At 40.8% G+C, this 19358-nt stretch overlaps 1 protein-coding gene across 2 annotated transcripts in view; it reads left to right on the top strand.

The window, feature by feature from the left end:
* Positions 1–19358, top strand: part of LOC127570410 (adenylate cyclase type 1-like) — a 176984-nt gene that overhangs the window by 131701 nt on the left and 25925 nt on the right. For both annotated transcript variants that reach the window (XM_052015965.1, XM_052015966.1), the window contains exons 15-17: positions 6526–6642; positions 9801–9947; positions 10062–10160. In XM_052015965.1, the coding sequence (XP_051871925.1) occupies positions 6526–6642; positions 9801–9947; positions 10062–10160 (363 nt within the window). The remainder of the gene's footprint in view (positions 1–6525; positions 6643–9800; positions 9948–10061; positions 10161–19358) is intronic.

The following is a 19358-nucleotide window of genomic DNA, read 5'->3' on the forward strand; positions in this document are numbered from 1 at the left end:
AAGGTGAAATAGTTGATCTTAGTGATGGAATGGTTCATTTCGGCTTCAAACTCAATGTGAAGTTTGTGAATGATCTTGCCCAGCTTCAAAGAGCTACCAGTGAGAGAGATCAAACAACATTCAAGGAGTAGAGTTTTTGGCAGCGACCAATGACTTCGGTTCGAATTTCCCAATATTTATTTCTGCTCATCCAATACTGAATGTTTTATGTGCACTGTGATGAATCAGATACAGAGCAGGAAACTGAGAGTGGTGGTAGTCAGACAGAACTGAGTGTTGTTGTCATATATGTGGGACCTGGCATTCTGTTCTCAGATAGTATTACTGAGGACAGCATGGGCGGATGAAAGGGAGCAAAAGTAGATTCAGTGATGCAGTGGTAAGGGTGGGTCAGGACAGATTCACCCAACTGGACAAAGGTATGGCAGCATTCTCCCAGTAATACAGCACAATGTCACTACTGCAGCATGCTCTCAGTCCAGCAACACTTCCTCAGTAATGCAGTACAATATCAGTACTGCAAAATATTCTCGGACCTGCAGCACACTCTCAGTACTGTGGCATTTCCTCAGTACTACATTGGTGTGCCTACCCAGATATTTGCACACAAGTCACATGGGATCCAGGGTGTTCTAGCCTATTGGATACAAAATTGGCTTGGTGGAAAGAGTCAGAGGGTGATTGTGGAGGTTGTTTTTCAGATTTGGAGGCCTGTGACCAGTGTTGTGCCATAGGGATCGGTGCTGCGTCTACTGTTGTTTGTCATCTGTATTAATGAACTTGATGAGAATGTAGGGGGAAGTGTGAAGTGCTGCATTTTGGCAGGACTTGCACAGTAAATGGCAGAGCCCTGGAGAGTGTTGTAGAACAGAGAGACCTAGGGGTACAAGTACATAGTTCCCTAGAAGTGGTGACACATTTAGCCAGGGTGGTGAAGAAGGTGTTTGGCTTGCTTGCCTTCGTCAGTCAGAGCACTGAATGCAAGAGCTGGGACATCGCTGCAACAAGTCATTGGTGAGACCACACTGTATTGTGTACAGTTCTGGTCGCCTAGCTATAGGAAGGATGTCATTAAGCTGGAAAGAGTGCAGAAAAGATTCACAAGAATGTTACCAGGACTGGAGGCTTGAGTTAAAAGGAGAGGTTGGATAGACTGGGACTTTTTTTCCCTGGAGTGTCGGAGGCTGAGGGTGTGACCTTATGGTGATATATAAAATCATGAGGGGCATAGATAAGGTGAATGTTCACAGTCTTTTTCTTGGGGTAGGGGAGTCTAAAATTAGAGGGGACCTGAGGAGCAAACTTTTCCACACAGAGGGTGGTGGATATATGGAATGAGCTGTCAGAGGAAGTGGTAGAGGTAGGTACAATTACAATGTTTAAAAAACATTTAGACGTGTGCATGGATAGGAAAGGTTTAGAGGGATATGGACCAAACACAGTCAAATGGGAGAAGCTCAGGTAGGTAACTAGGTCAGCATGGAAGAGCTGGCCCGAAGGATCTGATTCCGTGCTGTATAGCTCTATGACTCTAAGTTTCAGAATTGGGACAAGGCCACAACCATTCAACTGGGAGGTGAGAGTGGTACCAACTGAGGCACAGGTCACACACATGCTTGGTTAAATTAATTAACAACTTGGTTAAATTAAACTGGCCTTGACCTTTATATGAAGGACTCATCACTTACACAGTAAACTCTGCCTTGATAATAAAATTCACAGCTTCAGGGGCAGAGAAAGGAGATGCGGACAGGGTCCTTGGAAAAAAATGTGCTCTCATGGCTGTTTTGGCTCAGAATCTGGAACGATCATAAAGAAAACTCCAAGCTATTTAAGAGCATCTTGTTTGGATACCCTTGTATTGATAACAGTTTGTTCAAGGAAATTCAAATATGACATGCATTTTATTGCTGCCCCTACAATCCTGGATTCTAATACAATCCACCAATATAGATTGTTGAAGATTATCTCTGTGACATTGTGAAAGAAGCTGAACCAGTTGGAGTTGACTTTGTATTTTTATGTATCAGTGAGTTACAACACCAAAGTGTCACTAAAACAATCGTGTGTCTGAATTGGGGCATTCTTTGACAAGGACTCAATTTCATTAGTCTTTTCCTACAATTCTGTTGTGTTGCTTTTCGGGCTGCATTGTCACTATATGAGGAGCAGTTTTGACTTAGTATACAGATAAACTCGTGTATCTATCCCAACCGTGAGTGATCAATACTTTGAAATTTTTGATTTGTAAATATGGTAAAATGTTTTGTTAACCAATTTTAAATTCAGGAGTCATTAGTGAAACAGGACTTTAATTTTTCAAGGCCTTATGGACAGACGATTTGTTCAATAATATACTACATGGATACCAGAATTTCATTTTCTGTTTGAGTGAACTTAGTGCTGTCATTTGGTTCAGTGGAGGAAAACCCATATGATACAGACACCCAAACAAATTTGATATTTTGCAAAAAGACCAAAGGTAGTTACTCAATAATGCAATTCTTTGGCTCATTTGTATCAGTTCTGCAAATAAACCTACAAATCCAAAGATTATCAAACTGGAGCAGAAGTAGTTAAAAAAAATGATTGTATTCTTAAATGTAACCTCCAGCTAGAGAGCTCATCTGGAAAACTCATTGGTGGTTTTAGTAAGAATGAAAGAGAACCTTAAGGGAACAATTTTCAGAAGAGATAGTAAATGCATATGCTGGCAGATCTAGAAATAGGACTGGTTAGGTAAGGTGCTGGCAGATAAAAGAGAAGACCAAGCACTGTGAATAACATGTGAACTGAAATGTTTGACTCTCTCAGTATACCATTCTGCAGTTTAAAGCTATTGTAATGTGAAACCAACCATCCTGTATTTCAAGGGAGAAGATTCACATGAAACTCGCTGCATAATGACTATGTCACCAGAGACGCAAATATCTACAGGGCTTTGCTTAAGTACCAGGATGTACCAGCTGCCGACCACTGACATTAACCACTTTGAAGCATTCAAGGTCAGTGGGAGGTTCAGCACTGGAGGAATCGCCAAGCACAGGAACTGCAGCAGGCCCGGAGACTGAGCTTACCTCCTGGCCTATGTGACCCAACCTATAGAAGACTTGACACATTGCACTAGCCAAGACATAATGTTGAAAAATGGGGACCTTGTACTTGGTATTGAATCACAGCAGGCTCCATAGTGTCAAGTCACCACACACTGCAACTTCTCTGTCACTTTCAGGCCCTTGGTAGCTGGTTCAGTAGAACCTCAGTCTACTGCTACAATGGCCACAGGCTCCATATATCTTCCAGTTTATTCCAGGTATAGGAAAACAAGATGTCATGAGTTCCAAATCTTATTATCATCCAAATAAACAATGGGGACATAAGAGACTGCAGATGCTGGATTAAAAAGAATACAACTTGCTGGAAGAACTCAGTGGGTTGAGTAGCATCTGTAGGATGAAATGAATTGTCGACATTTCAGGTTGCAACCCTGCATCAGAACTTATTTTCGCCCACATTGGTTGGAGTTCAGAGGCACTGATACCTGGATGCCTCAGAGCAAATAGACAGCATGCCTTCTTGATAGCCCCTCAAACCTGCGCCAGTGTTAGTGCCGGAAACCCCAACCTGGTCAGACAGCCCCAGCCAAGGCTGTTGCCCGATCACGTTGGGCCTGAGCATTGAGAGATTGCCCACAATGACCATCTTGGGGGCTCCTATTGGGTGCACAGAATCCTTTAACCTCCCGTCTTTCAGTATCTGAGATGACACCTTATATGAACATGGGTAAAAGGAAACCTAAGACGAGCATTACCTTTAGCTTCTGTATTTGTTGATGATTGGCCCCGCCTGACCAAATGTCCAAGAGGAAAGGCTGCTGCAAAGCGGAACAGTCTAGCTTGTCTATCAGTCTATCATATTTGAGTTTCCTTGAACAAATTGTTATCAATACAAGGGTATCCAAACAAGATGTTCCTAAGTGGCCAATCCACAGGCAGCAGATCCTGAGGATCCGCCCCAGACTGAGCCAATAGCCTTTTGACAATTTATTGCTGCCAAAGTCTCCCTGAACTGCTTTTAAATGTCACTAATGATCTCAACCCATTCAAATGGATTTAGTCATTAAAATAATTATTTTAAAAACATTTACTTAAAAAACCCTTAAGTGATAAAAATTAAATAAAAACATCAAGAATGTAAAGCAAGCCATTTATTTGCACCCCTTTTTTTCAGTTAAGATCAGTGACCCGATACAAATGAAGAGGGCTGTGCTACATGGCTGGTATAAAGCTGTGGGGCTGGACACAAAATGCATCCACTCCCTCAACACGGTATGTTTGTGCTCTTACCCAAGATAGTGCTGAGTCCAGTGGAAGAGCAGGTCAAGTGTACTGATGTGGAGGCTTGGATGTTGGGAACCAACTGACAAGGTACTACAGCTAGCTGATAGCTCTCTGCAGAATTACCAACTGGAGCTCAGTAGAACTGGCCCACAAACTTACAGAAGCATATTAGATAAGTACATGACAAGGGAAAGAATGACTGGGTTCATGGAAAGGAGAAGAGGGCTAGTCTAACTGAATATCTCATTTCAAGGTCATTCACTAGTATAATAAGCCAAGTGGTCTTTATCTATGCTGTATGAGTCATTAAAACTTAGTATATTACCAGGTTGTGACTGTCCCTTTTAAGTGTTGTGTACCAACATTATGGTTAGTAATTTCCCCAACAGTAACCTTGAAGTTCTAATTTCAGTTTATTTGTGATTTCGCCAAATTATTGTTCACAGATATTTGAGATTCTTTGTGAAAGTTGTACGTAGAAAACAAGATTTAAGTAAATATTGGGTACGTAAGAGAGACACGAGAAATTCTGCAGATGCTGGAATCAGGATCAATACACAAAAAGTGCTAAGGAACTCAGCAGGTCAGGCAGCATTCATGGAGGGAAATAAACAGTCAACATTTTGGGCCGAGACCCTTCATCAGGACTGAAAAGGAAGGGGGCAGAAGCCAGAATAAGAAGGTGGGGGGGGGGGAGGGGGAGGAGCACACGCAGGCAGGGGATGGGTGAGTTCAGGTGATAGGCAAGTCCAGGTGAGGGGGGAAGGTAGGTGGGTGGGGAAGAAGATGTAACAAGCTAAGAGGTGATGGGTAGAAGAGGCAAAGGGCTGAAGAAGAAGGAGTCCGACTGGAGAGGGCAATGGACCATGAAATAAAGGATGGAGGAGGAGAGAGGAGATGGGCAGGTCATCAAGGCGGGGTAAGGGAGCCACAGAAATAAGGGAAGACAAAGGAGTGGGGGTGGGGGAAGAAAAAGGAGGGGTGGGGTTACTGGAAGTTAGAGAAATCAATGTTGAGGCCATCAGGTTGGAGACTCTCAAGGTGGAATACAAGGTGTTTCTCTGACCTGTGTCTGGTCTCAAGGTGACAGTAGAGGAGGCCATGGATGGACATGTCAGTATGGGAGTGGGATGTGGAATTGAAGTGGGTGGCCACCAGGAGGTCCTGCCTGTTGAGGCGGATGGAGCAAAGGTGCTCGATGAGGAGGTTGAGCACCAAAATTGAAATATTGGCTACACCAGTTTTTGATTAAACCCAATGGAAGAAGAGGTTAAAAAAGCCACTCAGTTACGTGCTTCAGAATTTCTTTGTGGTTTTCCGCACTCTGCCTCTATAATCCAGGCATCAGTACCACAGTAATCCAAGTTTACGTTTATAAAAGTTCAAGGTCAAAGTCGAGTTTATCGTCATATGCACAAGTGCATTTATGCACAGGTGCAATGAAAAACTTACATGCAGCAGCATCACAGGCACATGGCATCATATAAGCAGCATTCACAAGAAAACATAAATTAAAACATAAATTGTACACAATTTTTACAAGAAAATACAATTAGAACAAAAAAACAAAGTCCATTTTAGTCCAAAGTGGCCGTAGTATTGCTAAACTGTAGTGATTAGGGTTTTGCCGGTTGTTTCAGGAATCGAATGGTTGAAGGGAAAAAGCTGTTCTTGAACCTGGTGGTGTGGGACTTCAGGCTTCTGTACCTCCTGACTGATGTAGCTGCAAAAAAATGGCATGGCCCGGATGGTGAGGATCTTTGATGATGGATGTTGCCTTCCTGAGGCAGTGCCTCCTGTAACTACTACTGATGGCGGGAGGGATGTGCCCATGATTTATTGTGCAGAGTCCACTTCTCTCTGCAGCTTCTTATGTCCCTGCACATTCAAATTGCCGTACCAGACCATGATGCAATCAGTCAGGATACTTTCAACAGTACATCTGTAGGAGTTTGTTAGAGTGTTCAATGATAGATTTTCTGTCAAAATTAGATGGGCAGAGCTTAGATGAAGCCCTGAGCCCAAGTAATGCAGGAAAATTCTACATCTTTTGCAGCACATTAAGCAAGTCAGTTAATAAAGACATAATTTCTTCCTCTCAAGTGTTTCTTTAACACAATATTTGTCTCACTGTTCACCACATTGTTAAAAGTTAATGGAGCTGTCAGCTTATTTTCTCTTTCAGGCTGAAGAAGAGAGAGATGACATGGAACGAGTAAAGCTTGATAACAAACGGATTCTCTTTAATTTACTGCCAGCTCACGTTGCACAACACTTTCTGTTGTCCAATCCACGGAATATGGTGAGAAAAATCGTATTACAAAAACAAATCACGTGGCACTTCAGTAATATGATTGTTCCATAAAATACAGGCAATTTTTCTTTTCACTGAACAAAACTGAGATAGAATATTAACTACTAGCATGTAATGTTTTATTTAACTGAATCACAATACTGTTGTATTTGAGAATGCTGCAATTGTTCTTTATTTTGGATATTTTTTAAATAATAAGGCCTAAAATTCTTTGCCCCTCGAAAGCAAATTAAATTGGCAAATGCATTATCCGAGAGCCCATTGTAGTAAAATTTTGAGCTTACACAGTTTTTGCAGTCTTTCCACCATGTGCTTTCCCTGTGAAGGGAAAAGGTTGGGTGTGGTTCGTGTTTATGAATTATGTGAAAGACATGCCTGTGGGGGATGGAGGTGTGAGTAGTCAGGGTGTTATTTGCAAGTATGGGCGCTTTGTAATTTAGTTAATCCATTGGATGAGGAGACTTGATCAACTGTCATAAAACAGGTTAAAGCTGATTAGGTGGGAGCGTTGGGGTCATAATTGGGTTGTGGGGATGAGGGCAGGAGTGAGTGAGTGGGTCTGAGCCGTGCCCATGGGGAAACAGTCTGCCAGAGGAGATGACGCAAGAGGAGGGAGGAGTGACCTGGAAGTTTCATGATGTTGCACTGGAGACCTTGGATGAGGAGGTGGAGAGAAGAGAACCAGATGGCCCACCAGGCTAGTACTGAAAAATACTGTGGTTCAAGTCCCACTTCAGAGACATGAGCATAAAGAAAATGTAGGCTGACAATCCTACACACTGCTGCGGAAATGATATATTATCAAATATGCGTCTTTCAGACAAGTTGTTAAGCTCTTTAAACTCTAACTCTCTTAAGCAGGAGGAAAGGTTCCCTGACACAATTTCAAGGACAAAGAGGGAGTTAGTCCCTGGTACCCTTGTCAATATTTAACCCTCGAACAACATCACTACCAGCAGATTACCAGCACAGTTCACTGAAAGTGGAGTCACAGGTACACAGGATGGTGAAGAAGACTTTTGGCACACTGGCATTCATAAGTGAGGGCATTGAGTATAAAAGTTGGGAGGTCATGCTGCGGTTGTACAGGATACTGGTGAAGCCGCACTTGGAGTATTGTGTTCAGTTTTGGGCGCCTGCTATTGGAAAGATGTTATTAAATTGGAAAGAATGCAGAAAAGATTTACGAGAATGCTGGCAGGACTTGAGGGACTGAGTTATAGGGAGAGATTGGACAGGCTAGGACTTTATTCCTTAAAGCTTGGGAGACCGAGAGGTGATCTTATAGAGGTGTATAAAATCATGAGGGGCATAGATAGGGTGAATGCACTCTGTCTTTTTCCCAGAGTCAAGAACTAGAGGGAAGAGGTTTAAGGTGAGGGGGGAAAGATATAAGAGGAATATGAGGGGCAACTTTTTTATAGTAGTATCTGTGTGAAATGAGCTGCCAGAGGAAGTGTTTGAGGCAGGTACAATAACAACTTATAAAAGACAGCTGGGACAGGTACGTGGGTTGGAAAGGTTTAGAAGGTTATGGGCCAAACACTGGCAAATGGGACTAGCCTGGATGGGGCATCTTGGTCGGCATGGACCGGTTGAGCCAAAGGGCCTGTTTCCGTGCTGTATAACTCTATGACAATTGAAGTCTCTTGCTGTTATCTGAAGCATTGCTGTAACTTTGGGGACCTCTAGTGGATCAATGCTGTAACCACACTGCACCAACCAACTACCTCCCTTATCATCTTCCTTATTTTGGAGAAGTGGTGAGGGAACTAAAGGCATGGTATCAGATAGTCTGACTCACCAACCAACTGTTAACTGGCATAAATACTGGTTTCGTATTCACCTACCCACCCCAGTAAAGGACTCTACAGATAAATGTCACTGGAATTTCTATGTCAATCAACTGGATTGTTAAGAATATTTTGTTTTTAAATATTAGGGACAAGTCTTATTTTCACTTAACTGTTTACTGAAAATGCCATTGCTTTTTTTTAATGGCCCAGTCAACCACACCCGAGCCTGACTTACCACTCACCCCTAGTCCTAGCCTTAGCCAGAGACCCTGGAGGTGGTCTGAGTCTCACTCCATTGGAGGCCTCAGCTATTCACCTGTGTTGAAGGATCCCAGTAGGTTTCGTTTCCAGTTGGAAGGTGAATGGCTTGGAGGAGTAGCTTGCCGATTGTTGATCTGGGCACCTTCTAGCCACCTGTTCTCCAGCAAAGCCACTTCCTTTCTGGGCCACTGGGAGATGGGATTTCCCAGACATTACATTGGCAGGTGGCGCCCAACCCCACTGAGACCCTTCAACACACCTGAATGGCTGAGGCCTCTGAGTGATACTCAGACCGTCTCCATGGTCTCTGGCTGAGGCTCATTTGGGCACAGGTATGGTTGGTTGGACCAAAAATGCAATGGTATCTTGAGCAAGTAGTCAAATGAAAATAAGACATAACAGTAATAATATTTCTTTTTTAAATTCTTATCAATTTTCCAACCTCCACTTTCTTCCAGTTGATTGACATGGAAACTCCGGTGATGCTTCTCTGCAGAGTCCTTTTTTGGGGTGGGTACATGGATATGAGATCACTCCCCAACCCAAGAAAGAACATTGCTGAGAGAAGTCCCAGAGGATTCCATGACAATCACATGTGAACCAAAGGAAATGACATCTTTAGCAAAGGTGAGGATAAGTCACATGACCTTCCTCACAATCCAATGATTGTGAGTGGCATAGTGTATGCCATAGGTTTGGCCTGCTGCACTTTGTCCACCTTCGGTAGGTTTACAGATATTTCTCGAGTGGTGAATTTCGAGTCCTAACCACAAGGCAGATGACAGATGAGACCAGGCCGATGAGGAATATTGCCTTCTGCTGCTAATGTAGGGCACTTCTCAGTTAATCAAGGAAGAATCAACAGTTCAAAATATATTTAGCTGTCAATTGCCTTAGGAGTAAAGAGTAATAGGCAGGAATTGCACACAGCATGGTCCTTAAGTGACCATTAAAGACTTACAGATAAAATTAGATCTGTGACAATCTTAATGTGACCTTAATCTGATCAGTAGGGGATACATATGTTGTTCCCTCCTCAACTACTTTTCTGTGATCTTACACTTAACCTCCGCGTGTTGTTTATTGCAGGACCTCTACTACCAGTCATATTCACAAGTGGGTGTGATGTTTGCCTCAATTCCCAATTTTAATGACTTTTATATTGAACTAGATGGTAATAACATGGGAGTTGAATGTTTGCGCCTCTTGAATGAAATAATAGCTGACTTTGATGAGGTACATTTAATTCTTTATTAGTCATAATATATCTTAATTTTATAAAACATTTGAACACTGCACTTGCTCGTAATTCATATAAACTTAATTTACATCTTTCTTTTGGTACTAAAGCTAATGGACAAAGACTGCTACAAGGACATAGAGAAAATCAAAACAATTGGCAGTACTTACATGGGAGCAGTTGGACTCGTACCTACAACTGGAACCAAGGTGAGCAATTAGCCTACTAGTTATCCAGTAAATGGTGAGGCACTATTGCCAGTCATGCACAGGAAAATTAACCAATCAAAAAGTTGCTTCTGTCTCATAAATGCAAGGAAACACTAAAATGCTATGGTAGCAATGGAGAACTAATTTTTCAGTGTTATAATGCAGCAAGATGGACTACCCTTTCCTTTTATACTAGAGGATATTACCATTGATGTAGGTCCCAAGTAGAACATGTACAGGAAGAAACAACTGAGCAGCTATCTGTCATGTTCCACCAATGCAACGATAAAATATTATTACTGAGTTTCAATTTCATCTATGTTTCAGCTTTTAAATGCCGGTTCTTTAGAATGGAGAATGTGCTTGAAATTTGCATGGTCTTTATTATCACACTATTAGTTTCCTACTTAAGATTGCATTGTTATTAGCATAAAATCGAAAAGGAATATTTATATGTACAAAGATAAGCATGTTATTCAGAATGTAAAACATCATACATATCCAGCTACTGCTCAGGTATGTTAGAAGTGTACCGCAAAGGAAGCCAAATAAATGTGTGGAAGCACTCACATGACATTCATCAGGAAAACACATCTGTTCTTTTTGCATTTGGAATTATTGTTCAAGACTGGAATATATTTGCAAAGGAACACTAAAAGTGGAACAAAGATTATCATCACTTGGTAGCAATGGAGATCAAATTTTGAGCTTGGAGAATTGTATGAGTTCTGGTCACCACACTGCAAGAAGGATGTGATTGCACTGAAGAGCACAAAGGTGATTCCCCAAGATTTGTTATGGGAAGAGATTGGATAGACTGAGCTCATTTCCCTCAAGCAAAAGAGGCTGAAGGGTGACCTGAAAAAGATATATAACATTATAAGAAGCATAGAGTAGATAGAACCTTTTTCCCATGGTGAGGGTATTTAAAACAAGAGGGCATAGGTTAAAGTGAGTGGAAGGAGATTTAAAGAGAAAGTTTTTGTTTACACATAGTGGTTTATATTTAGAACTTGTTGCCAGTGGAGGTGGTGGAATCAGATTCAATCACTATGCTAGCAAGAGACTTAGACAGGTGCTTGAGTAGGCAGAGTATAGAAGGGTGCAGACAGAATGTGGGCAAATAGGATTGGTGTACGTGGGGGAAGAAGGGTCAGCATGGATGTGGTGGGTAGAAGTGCCTGTTTCCAACCTGTACAACTCTATGACCAGATACACATGAGTATAGTTTAAATGGTTGCCTTTAGAGGACATTCTGTTCCCCCATCCAGACAACCCTTTCCGATCCCATGTATGATTGTTGTCAGTTGTTTGCAGAATGCACAAAGCAAGATGTGATATCTGACCCTGAAGCTGGGTCTGCAGGCTAGGGTGGAGAGTGAAAAGACCAACAGTAGGAGACCTGATTTAGACATGGGAGGACATTGAGATCAGTGGGAAGTCAGGAGTGAGGTAATTGTGGGGAGGTAGGGATCAGGAGATGATTCATGGGTGAAAGTGTTCTGGGGTTGGGGGAGGGGAGGGTAGGTGCCTTAAGGACAGAAGGAAAACATGGGAAGGATTGGGAGTAAGCATGGGACTTACCTTAATAGTAAATGATATCACTATTTCCGGGTCAGACACAGAAACCGCATCATTTGTACTCTGTTGAATTTCCAGAGTGAAATAAAGTGGAAATTATTGTTACCAACTCTTGGCCAAATATCTATAAATCACATGTTATATGTGCCCCTAAATGTACTTAATGAATATAATAAGTTTACAACTTACTTCTCATAATGGAGAGAGCAACTTTGGAAATAAAACTTTTAACAACAACAGAAAGATTCATCTGAAACATTATGCAGAAGTTTCCATGGAATATTTACTACACTATCACTGTGTCTTTGGAGGAAATAAGAAAGCAGTTTATGTCGATGAGTCAAAGGGCAAACCCTGAGGAACATGTCACAACAAAGCCACAAAATGCATGCAGTCCTAAGAAAAGACATTCATTGTATGTAATCAAAAGCCTCATTAAAGATTGGAGGTTTTAGCAAAGTTTTAACCCTGCAAGGGAGGTAGATAGGTGAAGTAGGTTAAAGGGATAGGACTGACTAGCAGGAGAATATTGACTAGTTGAAAGAATGAAGAAGGCAACACACAAGTTATAAACTAGAGCTGGGATCAGAGGGGCAAGTGATAGTCAAGATCATTTAGTTTGTGTGATGATATTATGAGCTATCACCAAGTCAATTCACCATAGTACAGTGGTGCACAGGTCTATTCCTGACCTCGGGTGCTGCCTGCGTGTTGTTTGTACTGTCATCCTGTGACCATATATCCTTCTCCTGGGTTCTCCAGTTTCTCACATCCCAAAGATAAGCTGGATGGTTGGTTAATTGGTTATCCTACTGCCGTTGGCTAGTAGGAAAATCAGGGTGCAGATGATGGACATGTGAGAAAGAATCGGTCACAGGGATGTGAATGGGGGAAATGGAATTCATGGGATTGCTTTGACAGATCACATACATTTAATGGGCTAAGTAGCCCCTTTCTATAATGTAAGAAAATATAATACCAATTTAATATGAGCAAACCACTGCAGTTCAGAAGTGATAAGAAATAATAGGCACAATAAGGTAGAGTTGCCAATTCTGGTTGCTCTTATCCCCAGGAATTTTAACCACATGATCTACCTCCACTCATTCTCTCATGCCCTCACACCCCCTGAGCACCAAGTTCCCTCCTTGGTCATCCCAACTCTCATGACATGACACATTGACATACTAGTTTGGAATTGAGCAGACTCACTGATAGGGTGACAGACCATCAAACTTCCTTCCCATCTCCAATACTTTATGGTTTAATAAACAAAATTGCTTAAGGACAATGAAGAAAGTGCATGGTCTATTTTTACTGCCCTCATTATTTCTTCCCAGTTGGCTCAAAGCAATGCTCAAGAAATTAAGCTTTAATTACTTGGGCGTGATGGGCCATAGGGACTGTTTCTGTGCTGTACCTCTCTATGTCTGGCACAAAAACGGCAAATTAAGTGGCTTCCTTTGTATCATAAAATAACAATCTACTGTGATTCCATTGCCAAATCTTTATAAACTTGTTCAATTGGACACCATTTTAGATAACAGCTTTTAATTTAATTCCTTCAAATGTATTCCTTGATATACTCAAGAACTGTAACAGTGTGGATTGGTTTTCAGCTGATAAGTTAATTTATTACACAAATAAGTTTTTTTTAATTATATCTGGTCTATCGAGTGCAATTTTAAACAACAACATTTATTTTAGAAACTATGCAGAACTATTTACTGGTAACAGTGGTTTATGGCAGTGAATTCTTTGTAAAATTAAACGAAATTGTATTCAGAAGTCTTTGCACCTGAGAAAAAGATCTTCATTTTAAAATCCTCCATGAAAGCCTGTTAACATGTCACTGTGGTGATTAATTGGTCATAGGCTTACTTGTGGTGATGTCAGCTTCCAGCAGGTTTGTTTTATAAAGCCCTTACAAAAGATCACAGATGATGATTTGTGGTGAAGCTAATGTGCTCTTTAAAAATCTGTAATCTGTTGTGCTGTTTGACCCTGTTCAAGCAAATTGTACTGGAACAAGCAAGTCCAAGCCAAATTATTTTGTTCTGCTGATGTTGAGGTGGGATAATTCATTTCAGGTCAAATTTACACTCTGGTCACACATATCATTGACAATTGAAAATAAAGATAAAATGGGGCCTAATCATACTAAGGTGAACAAATTCAGATCCCAATTCCAATTATGTAGATGTGGTGATTCAGACTAAAGAGTGTTGGCATGATGTACCAGGAGGGGACTTCAGGGATGTACACCTGAAACTTCAAGATGGAATAGCTCAGATGTGGTTAGTAAGCTGCCAATAGTTCTGTATGGAACAGTTGGAATTTCCCTCCATACTGTCAGTAAATCTGGACTTCCATGTAAGTACACATAATTATGACGTCTCAAAATTCCTGAGAGATTCTAGATACTTTCATTCCAATTTGCCATTCTCTGTGTGGTGTCCAATGATGGAACACACAATTTTTCATGCTCTCCCAGCAGTTCTAGTGAGAGCCGCTCAGCAAATCTGTGTGGATTTCTAAGTTTAAAAAAAATGTTTTAATAATTATATAACCTTTTCTAATTGTATGTTAGTGTTCAATTCTTGATGAATGTTTTTGAGTCTGTGAATGTAAAGGACGTTCATAAACACTCAAAGTCTTGGACAGTTTTGACAGCAAGTAGGCCTGGGTTGGTTCTTAATCTACTGTCAAATCATTTGTGTAAAGGGTTTTTTATTTATGACTGGAAGGTCATGCACTCTGCAGAGCCTTGCTGATCGGATAAGACCTGGCTTTCTTAACCTGGCTGCACTATACTGAAAGATCCACGCTTAGTGGTGAGTCTGGACTTGGTGTGTAGCTCTTTGGGAATTCTGGCTCAAATATCTAGAAATCATGTTTTACATGTGCCCTAAACATACATAATGAATATACCAAGTTTACAACTTTGCCTCTCACATCAGAGAGAGCAATTCTGGAAATAGAACTTTTGGCAACAACAGGATTCATCTGAAATAGCATGCAGAAATTTCTATGGAGTATTTACCACACTTCTGTTGTATTTCTGGAGGAAATATGAATGCAATTTATATCTCTGAGGCAAAAGACTAATTCTGAGAAACATGTCACAACAGTCTTAAGAAATGAAGAAATTTAGTGCACGGAATCAAAAGTCTCATTAACGATTGGAGGTTTTATTGACGTTTTTATCCTGCAAGAAGTAGTTGAGGTGAAGTAGGTTAAAGAGATTGGACTGGCTGGCAGGAAACTAAGGGCCATATAACGTTGGGTGTGGTCTGTAAAGAATGCATGGGAGGTTTATGGAGACAGTATTAGAGGTGCTGGTGTGAATAAATAAAAAAGACATAATTTGTGTGTTGTATACTATTGGCATATTTAAAAAGTACTTATGAAGTACTTATGGCTGTGTACTTGAATGGCCATAACCTGAAAGGCCATGGACCTAGTGCCAGGAGGTGGAATTAAACTGGGTATCTCTTTATTGGCTGACACTAAAACCGCAAACTGCATGGCTTCCTTCTGTATGATTAAAATTACAATGCTCTGTGATTCCATTGCCAAATCTCCGAGAATCTGTACAATTGAACACCATTTTAGGTAACAGTTATTAATTTAGTTTCTTCAAAAGTATTCCTTGATATATTCAAGAAATATAACTGTGCAGCTTTAGTTTTTCAGCTGAAAAGTATATTAATGCACAAATAAGCTTCTTTTAATCAGTACCTCATTCTTCTAGTGCAAATTCAAACAACCAAAAATCATTTTTAGAAACTGTGCAGAATGATTTGTTTATAATATTGGTTTATAGTAGTGAATTCTTTGGTAAAGTTAAACAAAATTATATTCAGAAGCTTTTAAAAGGTGCCTAAAGCTGCCTTTTCACTTAAAAAAAAATTAATTTTAAAATTCTTCACAAAAGCCTGTAAACAAGCTGCTGTGATGATTAACTTTTGTGGACATATTTGTGGTGATGCCAGCTTCCAGCACAGTACAAAAGATTGCAGAAGATGGATTTGTGGTAATGCTAATATGTTTTTTTTTAAATCTTAATCCATTGTACTATTTGACCATGTTCACACAAATTATGGTTGGGAAAAAAGTAGGTCCAGGCCAAATTGCTTAATTCTGCTGATGTTGAAATGGAATAATTCATTTCAGGTCAAATTTATACTTGGATCGCACATGTCACTGATGATGGAAAATACAGATTTGATTTAAAGCTACGGTAATAAAGTGGGTCCTAATCATACTGGGCTGAGCAAGTTTGGATCCCATTTAAAACTATGTTGATGTGGTGAGGGTTGGAATGATGGAACAGGAGGAGACTTCAGGGATGCACACCTGAAACTGCCTGATGGAATGACTGTGTCACTGTTCCATTCCCGCGGAGGAACTCAGTGGGCCACCCTTTTCTAAAGGCCTATGCAGCCGTTCATTGAGATCATTGCTGATCCCTATCTCCGCTCTATTCACCTTTGATCCACATTCCTTGTTACTGTTAACTGATTAAAAATCTCCATCTGAATCTTAAATTTGGATTGAAGTATGATCAGCAACCTTCTCAAGAAATTTGTTCTTGAGTAGAAGCCTGCAAAGATCCCACCAAAAATCTTTATTCCCAATGGGGGGAAAAAAACTAACCCATTGAGTAAGGTGATCAGTCACCCTCAGGTCAATTACCTACCTCTGGCAATGGTCGGTGGTCTTCACTGCATATGTAATGGTACTCAAACTAATTCATGCTTTTGTGAGATGCAATCCCCCAGAGTAAGCCAGCAACTCTGCATTGGTAGGGAAATGTTCCATCTAGTTCTTTCATCCCACATGTCAGATTGGGAAGTGGAAGAAATGGGATGGCACCCAATTCCACTTCAAGTTCCATAAGAGTGGATCAGAATTTTGAAACTCCGCGTTATTTAGTGTATCAATGAGACAGAGCAGTAGATGTGATTTACGTGGACTTCAGTAAGGCCCTTGTAAAGGTCTTCATATGATTAGGGCTCAAAACAAATCAATGGTAAGTTAGCAAACTGGATCCAAAATTGGCTTGGCATAGGAGACTGAGGATTTTTTTGTGATTCAATGCCTGTGACTAGTGGTGTCCCACAAGGATTGCTGCTGGGACCTTTGCTATTATAACATAGATATGGATGTGGGAGGCATGATCAGCAAGTTCACAGATAACACGTAGCGTGGCAAAGTTGTTGATAGTGTGGAAGGTAGTTATAGGCTGCAGAGAGATATTGACGTATTGGTGAAGTGGGCTGAAAAATGGCAGATGTAGTTTAATCCAGACAAATATGAGGTGAATCATTTTGTGAGTACTAATGAGGCCAGGAGATATGCCATGAATGATAGGGTCTCGGGGAGTATTCAGGAGCAGAGGGAGCTTGGAGAACGTCCATAGATCCTTGAAGGTGTCGATGCAGACAGATAACATGGTTAGGAAGGCATATGGGATACTGGCCTTCATTAGTCGGGGCATTGAATATAGAAGTAAGGAGGTTATGCTCCAACTTCATAAAACCTTCATCAGACCTCAGCTGGAATATTACGTCCAGTTCAGGTCATCATGCTATAGGAAGGGTGTGATTATGCTGGAGAGGGTCCAGAGGAGATTCACCATGGTGTAATCTGGGATGGAGCAGTTCATTTCTGAGGAGAGAATGGAGAAGCTTGGTCTGTTCTCCCTGGAGTGGAGAAAGTTAAGAGGGGACATGATTAAAGTATATAAAATTATGAGGGGTATAGATAGGGTAGACTGCGGGAAACATTTTCCCATATGAGAGGTAGATAAAACTAGAGGCCATAAATTTAGGGCAAGGGGAAGAGATTTAGAGGGTATATGAGAGTGGTAAGTACCTGGAATGCACTGCCTGAGAGAGTGGTTGAAGCTAGGTCACTGACAACACTTAAAAAGTGTCTGGATGAGCACTTGAATCGCCCGGCATAGAAGTTCTGGGAGATGAGATCGATACAGAAGAGTGCCCACTGGTTGGCTTGGATGAGTCGGACTGAAAGTCCTGTTTCCTTGCTGTATAATTCTATGAGTTCTATGACTTCTATTTATTCAATGTATAATTTTGCTGCTCCATTTACTATAGAATCAGGTCTTCAGTTAACTCATAGCAAATAGCTCATCATTACATAAGAAAGACTCCAAAATAAACCTCTTGAAATGAATGTTTTTTTTAAACCTCATAATCACAGAATGATTACAGGATGGAAAGGAGCCAAGTCCATATCAGCTCTATGTAAGAACAACGCAGCAGGTGCCACAACCCTGCCCTTTCCCCATAGCATTGTAAATTCTTTCCTTTACGATACTTGCCAAGCTCCCTTTTGAACCCCACCATTGAATTTGCCTCCACTACAACCTGACAGTGTACTCCCAACCCTAACCACTCACTGTATAAAGAATATTTCCTTGTATTAACTTTGCCACTTGCCTTCATTCTTTGTCCCCTAGTTCTCCATTCTTCTGCTGATACAGGCAGTTTCTTGCTATCTATTCTGTTTATACCCTTTCTGATTTTAAATATCTCTATCACATCACCTCATAATCTTTCCTCTTCCAAGGAGAACAACCAGCTTATTGATATAACTAAAAGCCCTCATCCCTGGAATTAATTTGGTAAATCTCTTCTGCATTCTCTCCAGAACATTCACATCTTTTCTAAAGGATGGTGTCCAGCACTGGACACGATATTGTGGCCAATCCCATGCCTCACGTGGGTTCATCATGGTTCCTTTGCTCATGTCCTCTCAGTCTCTATTTATAAAACCTGGGATCCGGTGTGCTTTTTTTTAAACCACTTTCTCAACATGCCTTGTCACTTTCAACAAACACATACACCCAGGTCTCTCAATTTTTGTACGCCTTTTAAAAGTGTCCTATATTTGCTATTACTGTTCTTAATATTCCTATGAAAATGTAATGCTTTGGATTTCTCAGCAGTAAATTTCATCTGCCACCTATCCACCCATTCTGCCAGCCAGCCTGTACCTCCTTGAAGTCTTCTACTATCCTCCTCACAGTTCGCAGTTCAGTACACCTCCAGGTTTTGTGTCATCTGTAAATCTGTTTTGGGTCAACCCAACTCCAATTCATTAATATAATTTAAGTAAAATAGTGGTCCTAGTACCAAACTCTGAGGAACTCCACTGTAGACTTTTCTCCAATCTAAAAAAAACCTTTTACTACCACACTCTAGCTTTGGTTACTTCGCCAATTTTCTGTCCATGCTTCTGCAGCCCCTATTATTTAATGGTTTTCAATTCTGATCATAAGCCTGTTATGCAGTATCTTATCAAATGCCTTTTGGAAATGTGTTTCTGTTCCTTCATCAAAAAAACTACTGAATTACTTTAACATAATTTGCCTTCAACAAATCCATACTGTGTTTTTTTTATTTTTGCCCAAGTGACTACTAATTCTATCCCTGATCATTGTTTCTGGAACTTCTCCTTCAACCCTTTTTGAACAAGGGTGTAACATCTACAGTTTTGCAGTCCTCAAGCACCACTCCTGAACCTAGACATTTGGAAGTTTATGGCTAGGGACTCTGCAATTTTCTCCCTTACTTCCCTCCAGCAAAC

The sequence above is a fragment of the Pristis pectinata genome, chromosome 5, assembly GCF_009764475.1.
Source record: "Pristis pectinata isolate sPriPec2 chromosome 5, sPriPec2.1.pri, whole genome shotgun sequence".
Classification (NCBI taxonomy): Eukaryota; Metazoa; Chordata; class Chondrichthyes; order Rhinopristiformes; family Pristidae; genus Pristis; species Pristis pectinata.